Source organism: Schistocerca gregaria, chromosome 3 (assembly GCF_023897955.1).
Source record: "Schistocerca gregaria isolate iqSchGreg1 chromosome 3, iqSchGreg1.2, whole genome shotgun sequence".
Classification (NCBI taxonomy): domain Eukaryota; kingdom Metazoa; phylum Arthropoda; class Insecta; order Orthoptera; family Acrididae; genus Schistocerca; species Schistocerca gregaria.
Genome location: NC_064922.1, coordinates 523,938,967 through 523,964,269, shown reverse-complemented (window position 1 = coordinate 523,964,269; position 25,303 = coordinate 523,938,967). Strand labels below are relative to the sequence as shown.

Sequence of the window (25,303 nt, the reverse complement as noted above, 5' to 3'; positions counted from 1 at the left end):
AAAGTGAAATTGGATGAAAATTTGATGCTATTTCTTTATCTCACTTCTTAAACAGTGGCTTAACTTCAGCATATTACAACCATTAAGGAAATATTCCACTGATAAACTACTGGTTACACATATAGCTTAATATGTTACTTAACTCAGAATCACATTTTTTAATTAACTTTGTTGATATTTCATCATACCCATACAACTGTTACCGTATCGCAACAGAGTTTCCGCACTTCTTATAATGTGGTGTTTTGAGATCTCAATCCTACGCAGTGGCGAATACTGGCAGAGGATCTCACTTGTTAAAGGTCGTGTGAGTGAAGTGGCTCGTATGTCCACCGTACTTCCTTGGATTTCATCTAGTGTTTACAAATAAACAAGTAAGCGCTAGTGAAAAATATTACAATGCCCATAAAGTATATAGGCAGGACAACCGATTTTAGGGGGAAACCCCTGTGGGAAATATTGGGCAACCTGAAAAATTTTGGTGTGGGCAGAATTGTGGTGAGAAGTATGTTCGAAAGATACGACGAACCATGTTACTTTGTCATACGAAAAGTTGAAGCGATGCCGAATGAGGTAATTTAATGAAGTATGTCCGTCAGATGGTATGCTGTGAGATATTGAAACTGTGTTCTTATTCCAAACTGCAGGAAACTCGCAAGGTTTGCGTCTGGGCGGAAAAGATATTCAGGGGCAGGAAGTATCCCTACTTGGTGAAAATAAGTAGCGTCACATACAAAGCGGACTACAGGCTTATCCATAAACACGAGGAATATGCATATACCCATGCCCAGAATGCAGAATCCAGTGAGAAACCGGCGAGACTGCTCCCAAGAACAGCTCCTTTTCCACCTCTACTAAAAGTAAGTCTACATATTATTATTATTATTATTATTATTATTATTTGCTATTTTATAATCCTAAACTTTAAGTCCTCACAACTTAATTTTTATTGATTCACCGTAATTTCATGAAATATAACCCAGAAAAAAGGCAGATTACTAAAATTAAGGTCAACAACTCTTACTAAGAGAAACATTAGTACTTTGCAACGAAATCATTCACTCATGAGCAAAAATGTGTGTCAACAGTTTCATAGGTAAGGCATATTATGAACATAACAGAGCATGTATTTCTATTGTACCAACAGGTTTAGGGCGAAATAAGCTATCTTAAATCCAGTTGATACTATCCACCACTGTGCAACCATAATTAGTCCGTTGTTTTCTCCAAGCAGCACAGTACACCAAAAGACAAATTTTTCTATTACGTATCTTCTAATACAAGGGACGAGAAATGTAGAAGCTTCTTGGTCCCCCTCCTTTCATACCATACTCTCGTGATTCCCATCACCACTAATGGCTCTATAGTCAACTTAAAAACCATTTCCTCATAAGGAAAAAATATTTTTGTGTAATTTTTGTTTCAGTTTACTGTAGTTTCTTTCATATTCATATTGATGCATATAGAAAGTCAGTCAAATTAGAGGTCAGATTGGGGAAGACTGCAGCACTTCACAAGTTACTTCCAAGCAACTAATAAATTTGGTAATGTTTGCCATGGTAGCAGGGAACACATGGGATACAGTTTCAAGTGCACATTACAATACTACGTTGTCACAGAGATATTATAAAATAAATGGCACCCGAAAATGATTGTCTCTCCCTCATTCTTCCCTACCATTTTTGCAGTTCTTGCACTGAAATTATGCTTGGAGGATGAAGTTCTAGGTGAAACCCAAAGTAGAAAGTATCGGAAAGACATATTAGTTGCCATAGGAGGGGGCAGTCTCATTGCAGTTGACAAAAATATTGTCTCTATTGAGTTCAAAACTGAATGTGACAGTGAAGTTATCTGGTCGCGTATAACAGGTCTAGATGAAACCAAGTTAATTATTGGACAATTTTAGTGACGACACAATTCCACTGTGACTGTTCTAGATTAATTCAAAGAAAGTGCCCTCAGGGGCTCAGCATTCATTTGGTGAGTATTGGCTTGGCGACCCTGAGCTTGGGGCCTGGTAGGTGCCCCTAGTCCTCTGCCACCATAAGCTCTGGGAATGCTTCAGCGACCACCGTTCGGCTCAGCAGTGGAATGTTGTGTTCGCAAGGAACAGGGACCTTGGCTTGATCGCCCAGATCAGGAGTATGGTAAAACCCTCTGTAAAAAAAACCCTAAGTTATGCTTGTGGGATGCATGGCTGTTGAGGCAGAACAGTTGTAAGCCCCTAGGCCACCTGCCACACCTCAGTTGTACAAGGCTTACCCAGGCAAGCAGGGCTCTGAATGAATGAATCTGTTCCCTAGCTACTCTTGAAACAATGATGGAGCCTCTTAATTCTTCAAAAACTGCTCCCAGTAGGTGGGGTGGGCCTCTGGTGAGCAATGTTACCCATCCCAATAAGAGAAGCTGTGAGGATACCTCTTCTGAGCATACTCCTCATAAATGTGGAATCAGTTATAGTAACAGGGCACAGATGTGTCCAAACATTAAAAAAGAGCTGAGGGAACTTTTGCTAAGGTGTCCCCATTCTGCATTCAGAAAGGTTTAGATGGTATTACAAGTGGTCTGAAGACGTTTAAATGGCTTTGTAATAGTACATTGTCGATTGAGACGGCCACTTCTGGGCAAGTACAGATACTTCTAAAAGCAACTGCATTGGGTTATTACCCAGTTACTGTTGGACTGTATACAACCTTAAATTCCAGCCATGGGGCAATAATGCGTGAAGACCTCTTGGGTGAGGACATCAGTGTCTTACAACGAGAATGGGCAGACGACGGTGTTATAAAAGTCCATTTGAAGAAGAGAGTGAATGGGCAGAACTTTCAATACACAAGACTTGCCCAGTCACATTAAGGCAGGTTTCTTATGCTTACCAGTTTGCCCTCTTTTTCCAAATCTCATGTGATGTTTCAAGTGTCAACGATTTCATCATACAGCCATTGCATGTAATGGTCTTGTTACCTGTGACACTGTGGTCAAGCAGCTCATGAACCAGGTGTGGAATGTTCATCTCCATCAGTGTGTGTTAATTGCTGTAACTCACATCCAGTCTGGAGTAGAGAGTGCCCCATCTATAGGGAACAAAAGAAAATACAAGAAATTAAAGTTACACATCACGTGTCATATGCCGAAGCAAAGAAAATGTTTAAACCATTGCAGCCCCCATCATTCGGTACCTCATTTGCATCAACTGTGAAACAACCCATAGTTAAAGTTAATGTGGCGACACAAATGAAAGTGGTGATTACCAGTAAGAACGTGTGTTCCTGTTGCTGCACATACCAACAGCCGGGCTCTGGTAACACTGTGCTGGGCAGAGACTTATTTACACAAACATCTCAGATTGACAACGCGGAGCCAACAGCAACTATCCCACCGGTGCCGACTGATACACTCATTTAGCTCAACAAGGGAAAGCCACCACAGAGGCCAAGTCAAAGTCCAGTGGAACAGTTACTAAAGCACTGGCAGTGAAACAGGCCACTGCTGCTATTGATGATTTGGCAATGGATGTGAATCCAATCAGCTTCCCACCCAGTCCTACTAACCCACCACCTTGCGTTCCTCACCAAGGTGCAAAGAGAAAGGGAAGGAAAACTTTCCCAATAGATAATGGACATCCTGCAGTGGATTGTAAGTGGCTTCAGAGTTCACGTGGATGAACTAAACTTCCTCACTCAGACTGGATCAGTGTGTGTGTGTCTTCAGGAAACACATTTCAAGGGATCTGATGCCCCTGTGTAGGGGTTTTCGTCTACATTGCAAAGATGATCTTCACAGCGACAGAGCTCAGGGAGGAGTGGCGGTGTTCCTTCATGACATACTTTACTCCTCCCCTGTAACTCTAATCACCACACTACAGGCAGTTGCTGTCAATGTGCATTTTGTGTCCTTCCAGGTAACCTTCTGTTCCCTCTACCTCTGGCCACAGGTGCCAATGGATGGCGAGGCACTTTCCGAGCTGATCAACCAGCTTCCGCCACTGTTTGTGCTCTTAAGAGATTTTAATACTCATAATATTCTGTGGGGTAGTCTCTCATCCTGCCCAACAGGGTGAGTGGTTGAAGGTGTATTATGATCTGACACCATGTGTCCTCTCCTGAAGATGCGCTCCATGACAAATTTGTGCAACAGCAACAGGAACACCCTCTGCCATTGATTTGACAGTTTGCTCTCTTGCACTCGCATACTCTATCCAGTGGGAGGTGGCAGATGACCTCCACTCCAATGACCACTTTCATATTACTCTCTGGCTATTACAACGAATGGAGCCTGAGGGGATACCACCCAAGTGGCTGTTATCCAAGGCGAACTGGATACTTAATGGTCAGTTGGCTGTGCTTGAGCACGTGGACAGCATCCACGGCTGGGTGGGTCACATCACCGAAGTAATCCACACTGCCGTTGATGCATCTGTACCTAAATCGTCAGGCCGTCACAGTAGGCAACCTGTTCCTTGGTGGAACAATCAGTGTCATTGCACTGTATGGGACTGGCGGGCAGTGCTGCACATGTTCCAGCTTATTCCAACTGCAGAGAACTTTGATCCTTTGGGTTAGCAAGAGTCAAATCCCAACGGACAGTGAAGGAGAGCAAGAAGCAATCATGGTACGAGTTTTTGAAGTTCATTAATTGGTCAACTTCTACCACTGCAGAACGGGATTCTGTAAGGAAGAAATCTGTGAAAATTATGTCCTGTCCATTAGCTGCCATAAAGGAGAATGGAGTCCTCAAAGCAATACGTGTGGATATCGCTAACACCACGGCACGATACTTTTATGATGTAACTTCATATCTTCCAGGTTTCCACACCTATCACGAAGTTTGGGAGAGGAGACATCTTGCTTTCACCTCCAACAATGACAATACCAATAATCTCCTGTTCTCTATGTGGGAATTAGACAAAGCATTAGCTGCAGCCAGATTTTATACTTTAGGGTATGCTACGGAACCTTAATGCTGCATCTAAAGATATCTCACTTGCTCTCTTTAATAATATATGGAGAGATGGGGAATATCCTGTCCTTTGGAGGGAATCCATAATGGTCCCCATTCTTAAACCAGGGAAGTACCTCACCCTCTTAGGCAGCTATCGGAGTGTTGCTCTTGTCAGCTGCATAGGAAAGACGCTAGAGCAGATGATCGACTACCACGTATTTTGGACCCTGGAATCTCGAAATCTCCTCAGTCATTTCCAGTGTGGATTTAGTAGGTATCATTCCTCTCTTGATAACCTCATCCTACTGGAGACAGCTATAAAGAAGGCACTCCTACAGAAACAGCATTTAATGTCCATCTTTTTTGACATTGAAAAGGCATACGACACTACCTGGAGACGACACAAGATACTTGATCAGCTAATGAATGGTGTCTTCGTGGCTCCCCATTTTCCTGTGCTCCTTTCTTGCTGAATGTCATTTTCGTTACAGAGTGAGGAATACTCCTGATAGATTTCCTCAAGTTCATGATATCCCAGAGGGGAGCATTTTAAGCATGACTTTGTTTGCAGCTGTGATCAATGACGTATCGTCTGCAGTGAGGAGTCCTGTGGAGTGCTCTTTGTTTGTGGATGATATTTCTATTTTCTGTTCCACTTCTGGTCTCATCAGTTACAGTTGACGCTTAAGCAACTGGAAGAATGGTCTGCATGGACAGGTTTTAATTTCTCCACAGAGAAAACAGTATGTATTGACTTTAATTGTGATCATTCTCTTTTTACACCTCCGCAACTAAGGCTGTGGGATACTGTTTTACATTTTAAGGAGACAGTGTGGTGTTCAGGTCTCATATTTGTAGCAAAATTACTTGGCTGCCACATACCATGGTGCTCAAAACACAAGCCCTTAAAGTACTGGATATTATGAAGTGCTTGAATGAGAAGAACTGGGTTGCCAATAGATCCTGCTTGCTGCCTTTCTTTAAGAGTTTTGCGCGATCACGTCGTGATCGTGGTTGTATGGTCTGTGGCTGAGCATGACCAACATATTTAAAGATGCTGGACACCATACACCATGAAGGCATTGGATTGGCCACTGGAGCCTATTGGATGAGCCCTATACCGAGCTTGAGTGCAGAGGCAGGGGAGCCACCATGAGCTGCTAGGCGGTTTCTTGTGGCTAAGCAGGTGCTCAAGCTCACGTCATTTCTGACTTTGCTGGCTTTCCCTGCAGTTATTAATATCTTCACATCCTCAGAAAGACTATCGCACTCATCCATGAGGGTCGAAACTGGTATATGGGCAAAGCAGCTGTTCTTGAATCTGGGAGTGTCTCCGCTAAACATTCAGCAGGAGTGTTGGTGCAAAGCTCCACCCTGGTTGTTATTGAAACCTGGAATGATTTTAGATTTGATAGAGAGCAACAAATTGTTCACTCCAGACTACGTTTTTAAGCATAAATTTCTTACCATTCACTTAGCATGCTGCAGACAATCCAGTCTATGTACCCAGCAGATAGAACTGTCCAGAACATACAAGATGCCATCCTGCACTTGCAATGACAAGGAAAGGTCTCATTTTGTTGGGTTCCAGGATATATGGGTATCTGTGTGAATGAGTTAGGAGATACTGCACCTAAGGAGGCATGAACTCTTCCCGACATAACTGCCTGCCCTATCCCTCTGCACACTGTGCTGTCATTGTTGTGAAGGTGTGCCATGCGTCTTTGGGAGGAAGACTGGCTGGGCATGATGGGAAATAAGTTGCGAGCAATAAAAACAACTGTGAGGCCATGGTGCATCCCTCTGGTCAGTTTGAATTGATGAAGTCGGTTTAGGACACAGCTCTCTGACCCATGACTTCCTTCTCAGACACGAAGAACCACCTGCATGTGGTGTACTGGTTATGGTTTGCCACATTTTAACCAACTGTATTTGATATAATGACAAGAGGCTTCAAGTTGGTTTACCAACAGACCAGTCCTCAATGTGGCACATATTTTACGATTTTGTGTTTGGTCTTCACTTCTACCCAAGCTCTTTCGTCGCCACTTTTAGTATGTTGGAGAACAACTGGCTTGTCCCATTGCTGTTTTTATAACCCGCTGATCTTCTTTTCTGGACTTGCCTCTTAGTGGCTGTCCAGATCAGATGTCATTGTTTGTAATGTTCTGCCTTGACTTGCTTGCTCCATTGCACTGTTTAGGGGAGCCATGTGTGTTCATGTAACAAAGAGTACAAGGGGGCTTATATGGTCTTATGTTGTATTTTAGGCTATCGTCATTTTGTGTGCTATAGTCCCATTTACCTCACACAGTCAGTGCATAAATACCCTATCATGCAATATTGGCTGGAGGTGCCTTTAACATACCGAATGTAGGCTGGAATGTCTATGGATTTATTGCGGGGGGTACAGACAGAAAGCCTTTGTCTTGAGCAGCTAGTTCGGCAACACACACACTGGAACTACCTTAGGCCTTGTAACTACAGTCAGGCTGACATCAGTATAGAGATGGGGATTAGTGATCATGGTGTCATCATAGCGACTATGATTATGAAAGTTAATAAATCAGTCAAGAAAGCTAAGAGGGTGTTTCTGCTAGAAACAAACAGCAGGTAAACAGTTGTTAGCATCTCACTTAGACAGTGAATGGACATCACTTAGTTCTAGTATGATGACATAGGGGAATTATGGGTAAAGTTTAAACAGGTTGTATTAAGGACAGAAAAGACCCATTGTAGCTTAACAATGAAATTCGGAAAATGCTGAGGAAGCAAAGGCTGTTGCACTCTTGGTTCAAAGGAGAACAAACAAATGAAGACAGACAAAGTTTAGTAGACATTTGTGCATATTTGAAAAGATCTTTGTGTGAAGCATGCAACTACCAACACAGTCATACCTTAGTGAAAGGTCTGGCTGAGAGCCTGAGAAAATTCTAGTCCCTTTTAAAATTAGTGAGTGGGTTTAAGGCTTCCATCCAGTCACTCATTGACCAGTTTGGTGTGGCAGTAGAAGTTACCAAAATGAAAGCTTAAGTTCTAAATTTCATGTTTAAGAAATCTTTGACACGAGAGAATCTTATAGAAATACTGTCGTTTGATCATCACTCAGATTCCCGTATGGACAACATGATAATAAGCATCCCTGGCATAGAGAAACAATTGAAATAGTTGAAAGAAAACAAGTTGGCAGGTCCAGATGAACTCCCAGTTCAGTTTTACAAAGAGTACTCTATGGAATTGGCCCATTACTAAGTTTACATTTACTGTGAATCTCTTATCACAAAAAGTCACAAGTGATTGGAAAAAAACATGTTGTATATGTTGTGTTGTGGTCTTCAATTCAGATACTAGTTTGATGCAGTTCTCCATGCTACTCTTTCCTGTGCAAGCTTCTTCATCTCCAAGTAACTACTGCAACCTACATCTTTCTGAATCTGCTTAGTGTATTCATCTCTTGGTCTCCCTCTACGATTTTTACCCTCCAAGCTGTCCGTTTCCCCCTATGATATTTAACCTCCACGCTGCCCTCCAGTACTAAATTGGTGATCCCTTGATGCCTCAGAACATGTCCTACCAACCGATTCCTTCTTCTAGCCAAGTTGTGCCACAAATTCCTCCTCTCCCCAATTCTGTTCAACACTTCCTCATTCGTTACATTAGCTACCCATTTACTCTTAGCATTCTTCTGTAGCATCACATTTTGAAAGCTTCTATTCTCTTCATCATCATCATCATCTAAGACTGATTATGCCTTTCAGCATTCAGTCTGGAGCATAGCCCCCCCTTATGGGGGACTGATGACCTTAGCTGTTTAGTCCCCCTTAAACATCCCAACAACCACCACCATAGCCCCCCTTATAAAATTCCTCCATGATCCCCTATTCAGTGCTAACATTGGTGCCTCTTCTGATGTTAAACCTGTTACTTCAAAATCATTCTTAACCGAATCCAGGTACCTTCTCCTTGGTCTGCCCCGACTCCTCCTACCCTCTACTGCTGAACCCATGAGTCTCTTGGGTAACCTTGCTTCTCCCATGCGTGTAACATGACCCCACCATCTAAGCCTGTTCGCTCTGACTTCTACATCTACAGAGTTCATTCCCAGCTTTTCTTTGATTTCCTCATTGTGGACACCCTCCTGTCATTGTTCCCATCTACTAGTACCTGCAATCATCCTAGCTACTTTCATATCCGTAACCTCAACCTTGTTGATAAGGTAACCTGAATCCACCCAGCTTTCGCTCCCATACAACAAAGTTGGTTGAAAGATTGAACAGTGCACGGATAACTTAGTCTTGGTACTGACTTCCTTCTTGCAGAAGAGAGTAGATCGTAGCTGAGCACTCACTGCATTAGCTTTGCTACACCTCGCTTCCAGTTCTTTCACTATGTTGCCATCCTGTGAGAATATGCATCCTAAGTACTTGAAACCGTCCATCTGTTCTAACTTTGTTCCTCCTATTTGGCACTCAATCCGTTTATATTTCTTTCCCACTGACATTACTTTCGTTTTGGAGGTGCTAATCTTCATACCACAGTCCTTACATTTCTGATCTAGCTCTGAAATGTTACTCTGCAAACTTTCAATCGAATCTGCCATCACAACTAAGTCATCCTCATATGCAAGACTGCTTATTTTGTGTTCACATATCTTAATCTCACCCAGCCAGTCTATTGTTTTCAACATATGCCTTTTCTAGATCTATAAAGCATAGATACAATTCCCTGTTCCACCCATAACACTTCTCCATTATTTGTCGTAAGCTAAAGATCTGGTCCTGACAACCTCTAAGAGGCCTAAACCCACACTGATTTTCATCCAATTGGTCCTCAACTAATACTCGCACTTTCCTTTCAACAATACCTGAGAAGATTTTACCCACAACGCTGATTAAAGAGAGATACCTCTGTAGTTGCTACAATCTTTTCTGTTTCCATGGTTAAAGATTGGTGTGATTACTGCTTTTGTCCAGTCTTATGGAACCTGTCCCGACTCCCAGGCCATGTCAATTATCCTGTGTAGCCATTTAAGACGTGACATTCCACTGTATTTGATGAGTTCCGACTTAATTTCATCCACCCCAGCTGCTTTATTGCAATGCAATCTATTGACCATTTTCTCCACTTCCTCAAATGTGATCCTATTTCCATCATCATTCCTATCCCATTCTACCTCGAAATCTGACCGTATTTTCACCTACATTGAGCAACTCTTCAAAATATTCTCTCCATCTGCCCAAGGCATCCACAGGATTCACCAGCAGTTTTCCTGACCTGTCCAAAATACTTGTCATTTCCTTCTTACCTCCCTTTCAAAGACTGCTAATTACACTCCAGAATGGTTTTCCAGCAGCTTGACCCAATGTCCACAACCTGTTTCCAAAGTCTTCCCAAGATTTCTTCTTGGATGCTGCAATTATCTGTTTGGCTTTGTTTCTTTCTTCAACATAACTTTCTCTGTCTACCTGAGTTCTAGTATGTATCCATTTTTGATACGCCTTCTTTTTCGTTTTACAGGCTGCCTTGACTGTGTCATTCCACCAAGCTGTTTGCTTCATCCTACTTTTACACACTACTGTTCCAAGACATTCTTTAGCCACTTCTAGCACTGTGTCCCTGTGCCTTGTCCATTCCTTTTCCAATGACTGTAATTGACTACATTCAACTAACTGGTACATTTCTGAGATCGCTGTTATGTACCTGTGCCTGATTTCCTTATCCTGAAGTTTCTCCACTCTTATCCTCCTACATATGGACCTGACCACCTGCACTTTCGTCCTCACAATCACAATTTCACTGCAGATTAAATAATGATCAGTGTCATCAAAGAAACCCCTGAATACACGTGTGTCCCTCACAGTCGTCCTGAATTCCTGATCTGTTAGTATATAGTCAATGACAGATCTGGTTCCTCTGCTTTCCCAAGTATACCGGTGAATTTTCTTATGTTTAAAAAAGGAGTTTGTGATTACTAAGCCCATACTGGCACAGAAATCCAAGAGTTGTTTCCCGTTCCTGTTGGCCTCCATATCCTCTCCAAATTTACCCATAACCTTTTCATACCCTTCTGTTCGATTTCCAATCCTGGCGTTAAAATCACCCATGAGCAGAACACTGTCCTTGTCCTTTACTCTAACAACTACATCACTGAGTGCCTCATAAAAACTATCCATCTTATCTTGATCTGTCCCTTCACAATGCGAATATACTGACACAATCCTAATTTTCTTGTTAGACACTGTCAAATCTATCCACATCAGTCGTTTGTTTACATACCTTATTGCAACTACACTGGGTTCCATTTCTTTCCTGATGTAAAGCCCTACACCCCATTGTGCTATTCCTGCTTTGACTCCTGACAGGTAGACTTTGTATTCTCCCACTTCCTCTTCTTTCTCACCCCTTACCCGAATTTCACTAACAGCTAAAACGTCCAGCCCCATCTTACTTGCAGCCTCTGCCAGCTCTACCTTCTTCCCAGAGTAGCCCCCATTGATATTAATAGCTTCCCATCTCATTACCATTTGCTTGCCAAGTCGTATCTTAGGAGTCCCCGGTTTGTCAGTTAGAGGTGGGACTCCGTCACCTCCAAAGGTCCGAGGCATTTTGCTCTGATTGTTGCCAGCATCATATTTAAAGTACCAGGGAAGCAGGTTGCTAGCCTTACTTGTCCCGAGTCCCATTGGGTTTTACCACTAATGGCTGAGGGACTAACCGGTGGATTTGGTAGTCTTTGCCGTATGAGCACAAAGGTGACCACGACTCAGAATATGTCCAAGATGCCCAGCCTTATTCCAAAGTAACTGGTATCCCGGCTGTCGGGACCACTTACGTGGCCACCCATACATTGCCCGTGGTTCATGAACTAGGACATGACTACAGGAACCCACACTATGAACCACTCTCTTCTTGTCTGAACTATTTATTGTCCACGTTTTACATCCATACGTGGCTACACTCCACACAAATACTTTGAGAAAAGTCTTCCTGACACTTAAATCTATACTTGATGTTAACAAATTTCTCTTGTTCAGAAACACTCTTCTTGGGATTGCCAGTCTACATTTTATATCCTTCTTACTTCGACCATCATCAGTTATTTTGCTCCCCAAATAGCAAAACTCATCTACTACTTTAAGTGTCTCATTTCCTAATGAAATGCCCTCAGCATCACCTGATTTAGTTAGACTACATTCCCTTACCCTCGTTTTGCTTTTGTTGATGTTCATCTTGCACCCTCATTTTAAGACACTGTCCATTCTGTTCAACTGCTCTTCCAGGTCCTTTGCTGTCTCGGACAGAATTACAATGTCATCAGGAAACCTCAAAGTTTTTATTTCTTCTCCATGGATTTTAATTCCTACGCCATCTTTTTCTTTTGTTTCCTTTCCTGCTTGCTCAATATACAGATTGAATAACGTTGTGGATAGGCTACAATCCTGTCTCACTCCTTTCCCAATCACTACTTCCCTTTTGTGACCTTCGACTCTTATAACTGCCATCTGGTTTCTGTACAAGAAAGCCTTTTGCTCCCTGTATATTACCCCTGCCACCTTCAGAATTTGAAAGAGTGTATTCTAGTCAACACTGTCAAAAGCTTTCTCTATGTCTACAAATGCTGGAAATGTAGGTTTGACTTCCCGTAATCTATCTTCTAAGATAAGTCATAGGGTCAGTATTGCCCCACATGTTCCTACATTTTTATGGAATCCAAACTGATCTTCCCCAAGATTGGCTTCTACCAGTTTTTCCGTTGTCTGTAAAGAATTCGTGTTAGTATTTTGTAGCCGTGACTTATTAAACGGATAGTTCGGTAATATTGTATATAAGAAGGGTAAACAAATGGACCCATAAAATTACAGACCAATATCTGGTTTGCTACAGAATCCTTGAACATATCCTTATTTCCTTGAGACCAAAAAGCTTCTGTCCATGAACCAGCCCAGTTTTAAAAAAAGCACCACCCTTCAAAACTCCACTTGCTCTTTTCTCACATTACATACTGAAAACTATGGATAAAGGGGAACAGGTAGATTCCGTATTTCTAGATGTCCTAAAAGCATTTGACATGGTGCCCCACTGCAGATTGTCAATGAAGATACAAGAATATGGAATAGGTTCCTAGATATGTGAGTGCCTCAAACCCAGTATGTTGTCCTTGGTGGTAGGTGTTCATCAGGGACATGAGTGTCATCAGCAGTGGTTCAGGGAAGTGTAATAGTACCGCTATTATTTTCTATATACTTAAATGATCTGGCAGGCAGGGTGGGCAGCAATCTGCAGTTGTTTGCTAATGACGCTGTGATGTATGATAAGGTGTTGAAGTTGAGTGACTGTAGGAGGATAAAAGATGACTTGGACAAAATTTCTAGTCAGTGGCATCTAGCTCTAAATGTAGAAAAATGTAAATTAATGCAGAAGAGAAGGAAAAAGAAACCCATAATTTTCAAATACAGCATTATTAGTGTACTGCTTGACACAGCATTTAAATATTTGGGCATAACTTTGCAAAGTGATATGAAGTGGAACAAGCATGCTTGGCAGGGAAGGCGAATGGTAGACTTTATGTTGTTGTTAGAATTTTAGGGAAATGTGGTTCATCTGTAAAGGAGACTGCATATAGAATGCTAACCTGACCTATTCTGGAGTCCTGCTAGAGTGCTTGGGATCTGCATGAGGTCTGATTAAAGGAAAACATTGAAGAAATTCAGAGGCAGGCTGCTAGATTTGTTACTGGTATATTCAAACAGTACACAAATATTAAAATTCAGGAACTCAAATAGGAATTCCTGGAGGGAAGGTGATTTTTAGGAACCCTGTTGAGAAAATTTAGAGACCTGACATTTGAAGCTGACCACAGAACAATTCTACTGCTGCCCACATGTTTCGCAAAAGGACCACACAGAAAAGGTACGAGAAATTAGAGCTCATGTGGGGACATAGACAGTTATTTTTCCCTTGCTCTGTTTTTAAGTGGAACAGGAAAGCAAAAGACTGGTAATGGAACAGGGTACCCTCCGTCACACACTCTGTAGGGGCTTGCAAAGTGTGTATGTAGATGAAGATGCAGTATTCTTTCTCCAATGTGTGTTACTTTTCCTTAATTTTGTAATTTTTATGTACTTTAGGTTAGGTTAGGTTAGGTTATTTAACCTGATCTAATTAGGGCCATCAGGCCCTCTCTTACATTGGACCAGGGTTTCACTTGTTCAGTACCTTTTTTATATCATAGATACCCAAGAAATAACAATTTCAGTATGACAAATAGTAGTAAAATGATTTGAGTGTTTGAATTGGCAGTGTGAGTAAATTATTCTGACTGTGAACTAATAAAGTTAATACTGGCAATACTTGTACTACTGCAGCTGCTGCCACTAATAATGATAATAGTATTAAATAGGCGCACTGATATAGTGAGTTCTGAGAAAAGGAAATTTCAGGAGACTGTGTCAGTTAAGAACACTGGGAAATGAGGAAGAGCTGGCTGGAAAGAAATATGTACAAAGGTAACTAGAGCTTGGAGGGACAATGGCAGTCATTATTGTTGTTTTAGTAGAAATGCCATTAACTGTCTTCTGAAGCTGGAATTGTTTTTCAATTCTATAATATAACGCAGGAGGTTATTCCAGTCAGGTTCCTGCTACCAAGAAGGACTTCGAGAAAGCGGCTGAACAATGGAGTGTGACAGAAAGAATTTTGTGATGGGAACAGGTGTTTCAGTCATGCTACGCAGACAAGAGCATTAAGGTTGAGGATAGATATGAAGGACAGTGTTCACTGAAAAGATATTAGAGAAGACACAGGGTATGAAAATAGCTGCACTTGTCTGCACACAGTCACAATAGCTGTGCATGTGATGGTGGAATATGATCAGAGTGTCAAACATCACAGATATAGTAAACAGAGGCGTTCATAACCACTTCCAAGTGTGGTGAGCTATCCTGAGGGTCCTTTTAGGATAACATCGCTGTTATCAGTAGTTGAAAGTTTCTTCTTTAGGTAAAGAGGGAAGAGCTTTGCACAATGCAGGTACATGCTCAGTCCAATGTAGCTTTTTACTTATTATTACTCCTGAACTCTTTGCTGTAGGAGAGAAGTTGATATTCCTCATTTAGAGTTAAAGATGGCAGGGATTCTCAATATTTTGGGCTAATGAATCTAGAATGACCAATGACCAAACAGTACTGCTTGTGTTTTTGTTGGGTTGAGCTTTAAGCCTGTATCCTGTGACTACTAAGTGCGTACAGGTCGGTATTTAGATTCGTTGTTTTCACATTTATTGGCTTTGCACTTAGATATAACTGAAGGTCATCACCATACATGTGGTATTTCTAATAGGACAAAACTGATGAAACATCATTTATATACAGTGAAGATGTTGTAGGACCTAATAACAAACCATGGGGAATGTCTGATACTACCTGCTTCCATGGTGACTTTTTTGCCAGACATGATGCTTGCTGGTGAGATGTCAGGTATATTTGAAACCATTGCACTTCTCTTGATGAGAAATTTAGGCTGCTAAGTTGGGCAGGTAAAATGTCATAGCTGACAGTGTCAAACGCTTTGCTGAAGTTTAAGTAGCACATGATTGTTACCTCTTGTGCATCCATGGTAAGCTTCAGGTCATGCGTTACCTTTATTAAGGCAGATGTTGTGCTGTGATGTTTACAGAAGCCTGATTAGTATTAGTCTAGTGCGTTGTTTGTTGGTAGTTGTTCGTTGGCTGCTCATGGACTGTATATTCTAAGGACTTAAAACTTTGTAACTATTATTTTCATTAGCTTTGCACTGCCGTTTTTATAATGTATAGTTTTATTTTAATCTGTTTCTATCCACTAGTGCAGTGGTTGGTAAACTCATTAGTCAAAAGAGCCAAATATCAACAGTACAATAGCTAAATTTTCTTTTGAGAGCCAAATTTTTTCAACTTGAACTGTGTAGGTAGGTATATTGTTATTAAAATGTGTTATGGTACTACTAAGTTGGCTGATGGTGAAAACATCTTCTGTTGATTGAGGCCAACTCCTTTGAACTCTCCCACACACTTGGCTTGTGTACTAGTTTTTTTCTAGATGTATCTGGAATGAATAATAAATACATTTTTTACTGTGCACAAAAATATAAATTGTATGGCCCATGTTAGGCAGCAGTCATAAAGAATAAATGTTTTGCCCACCTCATTTTGTTCATCCTGTTATGTCCAAACAGCCTCACCATATCTTTCTCAGTTCTTCACACTCCATATCCATTTACTCCACAATGCTCCATAATATTGACTCAGTAAACTTTATTTAAAACTTTAACCCTCAGTTAAATTGTAGGAATGTTGCATAGAACTTGATGTTATGCATAAATGATATTATTTATTGATAAAATTAAATTGTAAGACATCCATTAAAATAAAATAATGGCAATAACTATCGCTAATGTGGACAGTGGTTGTGCATCTCTTGGAAAGTTTCTATGTTGTTGACTAATTTTTTGCATGATTCTAGGGTCTCGTCAATAAGATCTCTAAATTCACTCTTGATTAGGTTCACACATGAATATGTAAGCCTGAGCAAGGAAAGAATGGTAAACACAAGTTTTTCAGCTGGCTATAACAGTCAGGAATTCTATTCCAGGTGTTAAAACTCAACATACAGGTACATTCCCTCTCTAGGTCTTTCAGAGCAGACCAGTTGTGCTGTGAACTAAGTTCATATATTTTCCTCCAGTATTTCTACACTGAGGTGCTAAAGAAACGGGTATAGGCCTGCATATTCAAAAACAGAGATATGTAAACACTGAGAATACAGCACTGCAGTTGGCAAAGTCTCTATATAAGACAAGTGTTTGTCTCAGTTGTTAGATCGGTTACTGCTGCTACAATGGCAAGTTATCAAGATTTAAGTGAGTTTGAACGTGTTGTTACAGTCGACCCACTAGCGCTGGGACATAGCATCTCTGAGGTAGCAATGAAGTGGAATTATCAGGAGTCCGGTAAAACAAATTTTCGATATCGCTGCGGCCGGAGTAAGATCCTGCAAGAACAGGACCAACGACAACTGAAGAGAATTGTTCAGCATGACAGAACCCTTCCATAAATTGCTGCAGATTCCAATGCTGGGCCATCAGCAAGTGTCAGTGTGCAAACCATTATTCGACACATCATCAGTATGGGCTTTTGGAGCCGAAGGCTCACTGGTGTGCCCTTGATGGCTGCACAACACAAAGCTTTACGCCTCACCTGGGCCTGTCAACACTGACATTGGACTTGATGTCTGAAACATGTTGCCTGCTTGGACGAAACTTGCTTCAGATTTAATCTTGCGGATGAACGTGTACAAGTATGGAGACAACCTCATGAGTCCATGGATCCTGCATCTCAGCAGGGGACTGTTCAAGCTGGTTGAAGCTCTGAAATGGTATGGGGCATGTGCAGTGGAGTGATATGGGTCCTTTGATACGCCTAGATATGGCTCTGACAGATGACACATACATAAGCATCTTGTCTGGTCACTCGCATCCATTTGGGTCCATTGTGCATTCCGGTGGACTTATGCAATGCCACCAACAGGACAATGCTACACTTACATGTCCAGAATTGCTAGAGAGTGGCTCCAGGAATACTCTTCTGAGTTTAAACACTTCTGCTGGCCACCAAACTCCCCAGACATGAACATTATTGAGCATATCTGGGATGCCTTGCAATGTGCTGTCCAGAGGAGATCTCCACCACCTACTAATCTTATGGATTTATTGACAACCTTGCAGGATTCATGGTGTCAGTTCCCTCCAGCACAACTTCAGACATTAGTCGAGTCCATGCCATGCCATGTTGCAGCACTTCTGTGGGCTTCCAGGGACCTTACGTGATGTTAGGTAGGTGTACCAGTTTCTTTGGCCCTTCAGTGTATATCCCCGCAAAGACATTCAAATTTCGAGCTACTCTTTTTTTTTTTTTTTTTTTTTTTTTGCAGTTCAAAGCTGCTGGTGTCTGTATTAAAAACAGATAACTTTAATTCTGTTAAAGTGACATAAGGAGTTTTTTAAACTATAGCTTTGCAGTTATGAATACGTAAACCCTGTTGAGAAAACTGTACTTCATATTTAAAAATGTTGTTTCGAAATAGAAAATGTCAGTATCAGAATTATTTTCTCGATGATGTTTCAATGGGCTTGGGTTAAGTAAATCAAAGTTTCTCCTTCAAAATATTGAGGAAAAAGAGAAAATTTATTTTTAAGTGAAATAACTTCTTCTAGTATTGAAAAAAAAGTTCCCTTTCCCTTGTAGTTTCGATTAAGCTGATTTAAATGTGATTTAAATGTAATGAAATAAAATTTTTGGACCCATTGATCATCTGTGAGTTCCCAGGGAACATTTCTCTCAAGGAGAAATGCTAAAATCTCCCTTAATAAGGAAGCAAAATGTCTCTTCGTGATAACCAGTGATTTTTGTAATGCAGTGGAAAATCTGTGTACTCACTCTCCGTTTCAAATACAATTTCTTTAAATTGGTGATGATTAACAATTTTAGTTATAATGGAGTTGATAATTGTAACCGTGAAATCCAAAGCTTTGCAATTTTTTTCTGGGAATGTCTGTGCACAAAGTGCTTCTTTATGAATGATGAAATGGTAAGTAGGTATCTTATGATTGTGTTTTTCAAAGTATCAACAAACGAGCTTCTTAACCAGTTATACAGTCCACTCCATCTGTCGAAACAGAGACAGTTTGGTTGAGTGGAATATGTTGTCTTTCAGTGCACTCAGTTACAGCAATTGCTGTATCCTCTCCAAATATTTGATTTTTGAATCACAGTAATTCTAAAATTTCTCCTTTAGGACATGTAGATAAAAATTAATTGTACAAAAAGTTGTGTTGCATTGTTTATGTCCCAAGACTCATCTACAGCTATCGATAAATCTGAAAACAATTTAAGATTTCGACTTGATGGTTGCTTACATATTATTATAGCAGGCCAAGTAGCTTTTGTTGAGTGTGTACACAGATACATGACACTTTATTTCAACATAGTCGCAAAATCTCAGTAATCAACAGTAGGAATGTTCTGCCCATTGTTCAGTTCCCTTGCTGATAGAAATCCACTCCTTGGTCGTGGAGCAATTTGAGAATCACAGTGTGAAAGCCCTCATTGTTGGAAAATGTGCGATTGTTGCGAATAAGTTTCTTGATTTCCTGGGCATTGTCTGTGGTCAATGTTGATGACCTTTTTTCACGATCAGCATTACCCACATCTGTATGGTGTTGGTCAAATTGTTGACACCATTTCACTACGGCATGACGTGAAATTGCATGTGGTTGATATGTTGCTAGAATTTCATGTTGAGTCTGCGTGCAGTTTAGACTTTCCCACAATAATTGTAATGTCACATGTACTTGAGCTTTGGAGTACATTTCTTGTTGCCATGCCATTCCACTCACACACTGTGATACATCTATTATCTGTACCACAGGAGAACTGTCTCTGCAGGAAACCCAGCACTTGCACTCTCTCCCAGCTGTGAGCCACTGTTGTTGCACAATGGTCTCAGTGTGGGATGACAAGTGTAACTTACCTTTTGAAGTCCTCTTGTATATCTTCCTCTCTTAGCAATCTTTTGACTAACCACAAAACTTGCAGTATTAACATTGTTGGATGAATGCATCCTATAATTAAATACAGAACTTGATTCTTCTGAAATTTATCAATTGCTTCGTTCCTTGCATTATTGTCATGATATTGAGTATACAAAAGGCTCATGTTTGGAGTTGTAAAATGTCTCTCCAAGTCTGATTTCTTGCTGTGGATCGGTTTTTCTTGACAAATAACCGGTTGCAAAATGCAGGTTTATTAAACCTTGACAATCATTTCCACAGTTTTAAAACCATCTTCTTCAGAAGATGTAGGACTTATTAATAAGATTATGACACTGTGTATGGAACAAAGATAGTAACATTACAATAAGCAGAATTACAGGACTGTTTCAAATTTTTTTTTAATGAAACATACTCACATAAAATCACATTATCTGTAGTCAAAGTGCAAGTTGTTGGCTGTCTACGAAAATAGAAAATAGTACCTGTCTGTTGCATGGATTTGCCTTAAAAAAATCTCATATTCGACACAGGATACAACAGTATATAGTATCCCACTTAAAAGATTTGTATAAAACTGATATTTAAATATAATATGTGGCATCAGATCCTATACAGCAGCATTATGCCACTGACTAGTGACTGACAAAGGTGGAGGCACTAACCTGAAGTTATCTGTGATGAGCGGCACACCTGTGCATCCTGTATGCATGTGGCTGCAATGAGCAGTGTGTGTGATGCTGCTAGTACATGATATTAACAGGGTTAACATATTAACCAAAAACTTGAAAAGAGGAAAAGGAGAGGGGGTAAAAAGAGTGTTATTAAAGTCAAATGACTTATAAAAGGCCTGCAGGCTCAGGTAAATATAGCAGACTCCTTAAAAATGTGCAATTCTTATGATAAACACTTGTGTGTGAATACACAACCTTAAAAGTATCATGTTAAGAGGAGTGGTCATACTGATAAAGCATGCTATACAAAGAGGGGATGTTATAAAATAACCAGAAAAATGCTACATGAAGCCAAACTAACCAGTGTATATGCTTAGAAATCATGTATTGCAGGTAGAATAAAAAGACACTAAAAAATAAAAGGGGGGATACACGTCTAAAATGGTACATTACTAAAGTAACAGTGTGTAATGTAACTGTGGATGACAAAGAATGTTATAAAATAACAAGAGATTATTCTTACTGAACATAGAATTTTGAGGAAAACAAACACAGCACAGAGGCCAGCACCGAACAGTCAACTTGGCTACTCAGCCAGAAGTAGAGGCTTAAAGGCTTCCAGGAAATGGCCGCTTGCAAGTTAAAGCTGATCATTTAAAATATAGCTGTTGTTTTTCTCTAAGTGTTTGAAAATTTCAAGCTCGTCCATAAATCTAGTCTATGCTCTTTTACTTCTTTGTGTAAGAACACGATATCCTTTTGAGTATGACCAACAATAAATAAATGTTCTGCGAAGGTGGAATTGTGTACATTACTACATTTCTTTCCTAATAGATGTTCTTTACGTCTCACCTTGATTGCTCTACCAGTCTGCCCAATGTAGTAACTGGGACAGTTACTGCAGATTATTTTGCAAATGCCAGAATTTTAGAACAGATCCTCAGCATTTTTGATAGTATGCACAAGATGTTTTTTTAGGTTATTATTAGTAGAAAAAGTCACCCTGCATTTATATTTATTCAGCAAAAGGCTTATTATTATTCTCTTTACTGTTAGCGGATGAGTTACCTTGTAGAGTTAATTGATTTTGGTAGTTTTGTTACTCAGGATATGATCTACTAAAAGGATTTTATTACGTTTATTTCATTTTGTAGATTACTAGGAGACAGGGGCGTTACTATGGCACGATTGAGAGCAGAGTGAAAGTTGCTGAAGTGCAGCCATATTCAAAATCTTGACAGATTGGAAGCCCTAAAGTTTGAATAAGTGTAGAAGTCTTGGTTTGTTCAAATAGAAATTCGCAGTTCTCATCTTGTATTTCTTTGTGGGCATGTTAAACGAGTCCTCTAAAAAAGGTTTTGTTTTACAATAATAAAGTGACCAACACCAAATAATTACAGTTCTTAAATTTATGACAAAAGTATCTGTAGAATTTGTAGCTGGTTGGAAAAATACAGGTAACTTCATGTGTCAAGTAGCTACTTTTTATCAGCCACACCTGATTTGTAGACAGTTGAGACTGCTGACTGACTCACTTACCCAATTTGTGCTTGAATCTCATGTGTGTCCTCCTTATGTGCAGGTGATTGAAACTTTGTGGCATCCAAATGCACAGAACGGCAGTAATTGGAGGAGAATGTGCCACTTTTTTTTTTTTTGTTATTTTGTTTTTTGTGGAACCATGGAGTAGGGGCAAAACACTTTGGAAAGAGGCAGGCAGAAATGCAAACTGCAAGGGTGCTGGTATTAACTATAGTTCTAGTAATTCAAGTGGGGACAGTTGCTCAGTAGTAACACATTGTGGAACATAGTGCAAAGATATGATTTGATACCTTTCTGGAATTGTGTATGAGGACCCGCACATCATATTTTGTAGAAGAGCCACTCTCAAGGGGTCAAAGAGCTGCATGTGGCTCTTGAGCTGCAGTTTGCTGACCTCTGCACCAATTTGTCCAGCTTATACTAGTTTGCCACACTAGTTCTGCAAGCTGTAAGTTTCTGCTCAAGATGGTTGCTTTATATTTTGTGCAGAGTTTTTATTAACTGATTATTGCAGTAATTCCATTTATTAGACTTTGATTTAACTCCTCCCTTACACCTCTTTGCCAGCAGCTCCTTGGAGTAAGTGCTGCTACACTGATTCCTCCCCCCCCCCCTTTTTTTTAGCTCTTTGAGGAAGGCACAGCTTAAGAAACTGTTTCATCTTTTGAAGTTAGCTTAACTACCTTCTTTGTCTGTGGCATATTAATATGTCAATTTGTGTTTCAATTTACTGCTTCCATGTTTCTTATATACACTTAATGCCTTATGTCTCATAATGCACAGATATCTCCCAAGAAAGTAATAAATTAATGAACTGACCAGTTTTCATGCAATGTATTTGAAATGCATGCTTATGACATCAGCAGTGAGATGCCTATTGACTGCTATGGAGTAACACAGAAATTTACATGATTACTTGAAAAATCAACAGCACTTTGCTATGTGTATTGTAGTTTTATTGAATGGTTCATTATTCTCTTTCTTTTCTATTCTTTGAAAAAAATTACTGCTATAATGATATGTTCTAGATAAAGGGGCTTGCTAAGGACATTTTATAGATACCTCAAATGAATTTTTCTTTTATATGATTAACAGGCCTAGTTGTAAATACAAATATTATTCTGAGATATCCTGCATCTTGTTTGTTTGAAGTACTCTGCTGCCTGAAACATAGTCTTTTCCACATTATGTGAAATATACAGAATGTGTATGTCGTGCTGATGCACAAATTCAGATGAAATATGAATTATGGTTGTTTGACAATAAAGGGAAATATCAACTAACACCCACTGTCACAAGATGCCTGGTATTTTCCAGGGACGTGTACTGGTTTTCGTGTGAAGCAGGCTGTGTGCCATCTTACCTGGAAATGTTGACTTACTTGGAACACACTGACTGACTGGCTGACAGTGGCAACAGCAGAACCTCATGCTTGATGCTGTGTGCTTGGCCTGACCTGGTGGTGAAACATCCATCACTAATCAATATGTTAAAAAATAACAAAGCCATAACATTTCCACTCTCACTCCTTGAACTTCCCCGCCTCCTTTCTATTTCTACTGTCATTGTTCTTACTTTACTACTTTGTCATTTTTTGTTCCTTTTTTATCTTTGTTACTTGTATTGCTGTCATTTCTGTTGTTGTTTTCCCTCCACTACTTGCACTTACTTTCTCTTCTTTTCTCCTCTGATATTTTCTTATTTTGTCTTATTGATACTTTGATTTTTAGTATCATTTCGACTTATGTCCAATCTAACTGCTCTGTCTACCTATTCAAAAATCTCTTTGTCTTAAGTTGTAGTTTGTTGGTAGTATTTCATTGTTGATTTCTCATACGTTCTGACATATCGTCTCTCTCTTGACTAGTGGCTCTGTATAGCCCTGTTTTCATTAGTTCTTTTTGATTCAAGCTTTCACTGTGCTCCTGTTTGAAAGGTATTGACAAGGTTAAAATATTTATCAAAATGTGTCACAGATTACATACTTTCTTTTGTTACAGGAGCTGATAATCCGTGATTGCCTAGCCAGGGGAGAAAAAGTGACAGGGGAACCGAGGATGCCACTTGTATGTAACCAAGGTGTTGATAACGTCTCAGTAGTTGCAAAAGAAAGTGAAAAGCCAACTGTCTCTATAGATAGACTCTTTGGTGTTACTAAGAGCCAAACATTGTATAGTAATATTGAAAAGTGATATGTTGGAGCAGTGTGTAATTTTTTGTTGTTACACTGTAGGTATTGTATTTTATTAATAAAAAGAATTGGTAATGTATGTTACTTATTGTTTGGAATGTATTTACACCCTTTTTATTTGATAAATATATTGTTGCTCTCTCTGCTTTCATTTTTGTGATGATTAAGTCATATGTGTAAGTTGTGAAATTGAATGTGCAGGATATAGATAACCTTGATGTGATTTGAACAAATGCTACTGTGTAGGTGAGCAGTAGCGACTTCATCTATGAAAGTGTTGTGTTGCTAAAACTACTATATTGGGGCTTTGTTGTATAGCTTTCTGACATAAGTCATACCAAGTTTTCAGTTCTCCTAAAGTCATGTCTTTACCAAAATCATTTTTTAGGTTTGTATAGTGATGTTCATGGGCATAACCTTTCTCATTGTTTGATCCTGAGTGTAATGATGTATTTGTTACCAGAGCATCATGAAGATATCTCAGTCAACTTCGGGACTGTCTGAACAATTCATCTTTAGTTAACCCAGCCATTTTATAGTCAAATCTCTTGGTAGTGCTGTATTTCAATAAGGAAAAGAGCAATTTTGACAAGTTAGAAGTGTATATTGACTGTTATGTATGCTACACCACACATTAATTCAATTTTAAAAAGTATTTTTTCACTATGTAGCAGAGTCTGCACTGACGAAACTTCCTGGCAGATTAAAATTATGTGCTGCCATGAAGTTTCAAGCAATATCTTCCTTTATATGTGGACATAATTTCTGTCATAGTGTTCATTTGAAACATTTCAGTGGTAGCTTTTGAATCAAATACATGAGTAATATCTAACAGCTGCAGAAAAGTAATCATTGCCAAAACCTGACGTATTTGGAAATTATAGCATGTTTCTGAGTGATAGGTTCTTGAAGGATACACTTCTTTCTTAGCTAACTCTGTAGAATCTGTCACTCTCCAGTTGTATTAGACTTGCCCAGATGTGCTGGTGCTGAGCGCTTTCTTCTTGGTTACCTATTGCTCTTAGTTGCTGTGGGGTCAAAATATACGGTTTGGTTTTAAAACAACATATCCTGGGAGGAAAGGGCATACTGCTGGAGGACAGCATCTACTCTTCAAACTGATCTAGTTTTTGGAAGATCCTCATACAGCCATGCTGATATAGGTTTACTATTTACAGTTATGTTGATTCAGCTTTTCTGTGGTTCCCAAATGACTTGAGGTAAACACTGGTATCGTTACTGAACCTTAGGCCTTTACTCTTGTCCACTCTGAGATTATATTGCATCAATAACAACTTAGATTCCTGATATTTGATGAAAATGGGGGTAGTACATAAAATCTGAAAGAACGACATTCTGCTGGCCTGAACTG

General features: G+C 39.8%; 1 protein-coding gene across 1 annotated transcript; it reads left to right on the top strand.

Moving 5' to 3' along the window:
• Positions 1–283: 283 nt before the first annotated feature.
• On the top strand, positions 284–24,015 carry LOC126354471 (28S ribosomal protein S34, mitochondrial). The gene is made up of 3 exons (XM_050004173.1): positions 284–573; positions 648–860; positions 23,741–24,015. Exons 1-3 carry the CDS (start codon positions 400–402, stop codon positions 23,930–23,932), a joined length of 579 nt encoding a protein of 192 aa, XP_049860130.1. The 5' UTR covers positions 284–399; the 3' UTR covers positions 23,933–24,015.
• Positions 24,016–25,303: the final 1,288 nt, after the last annotated feature.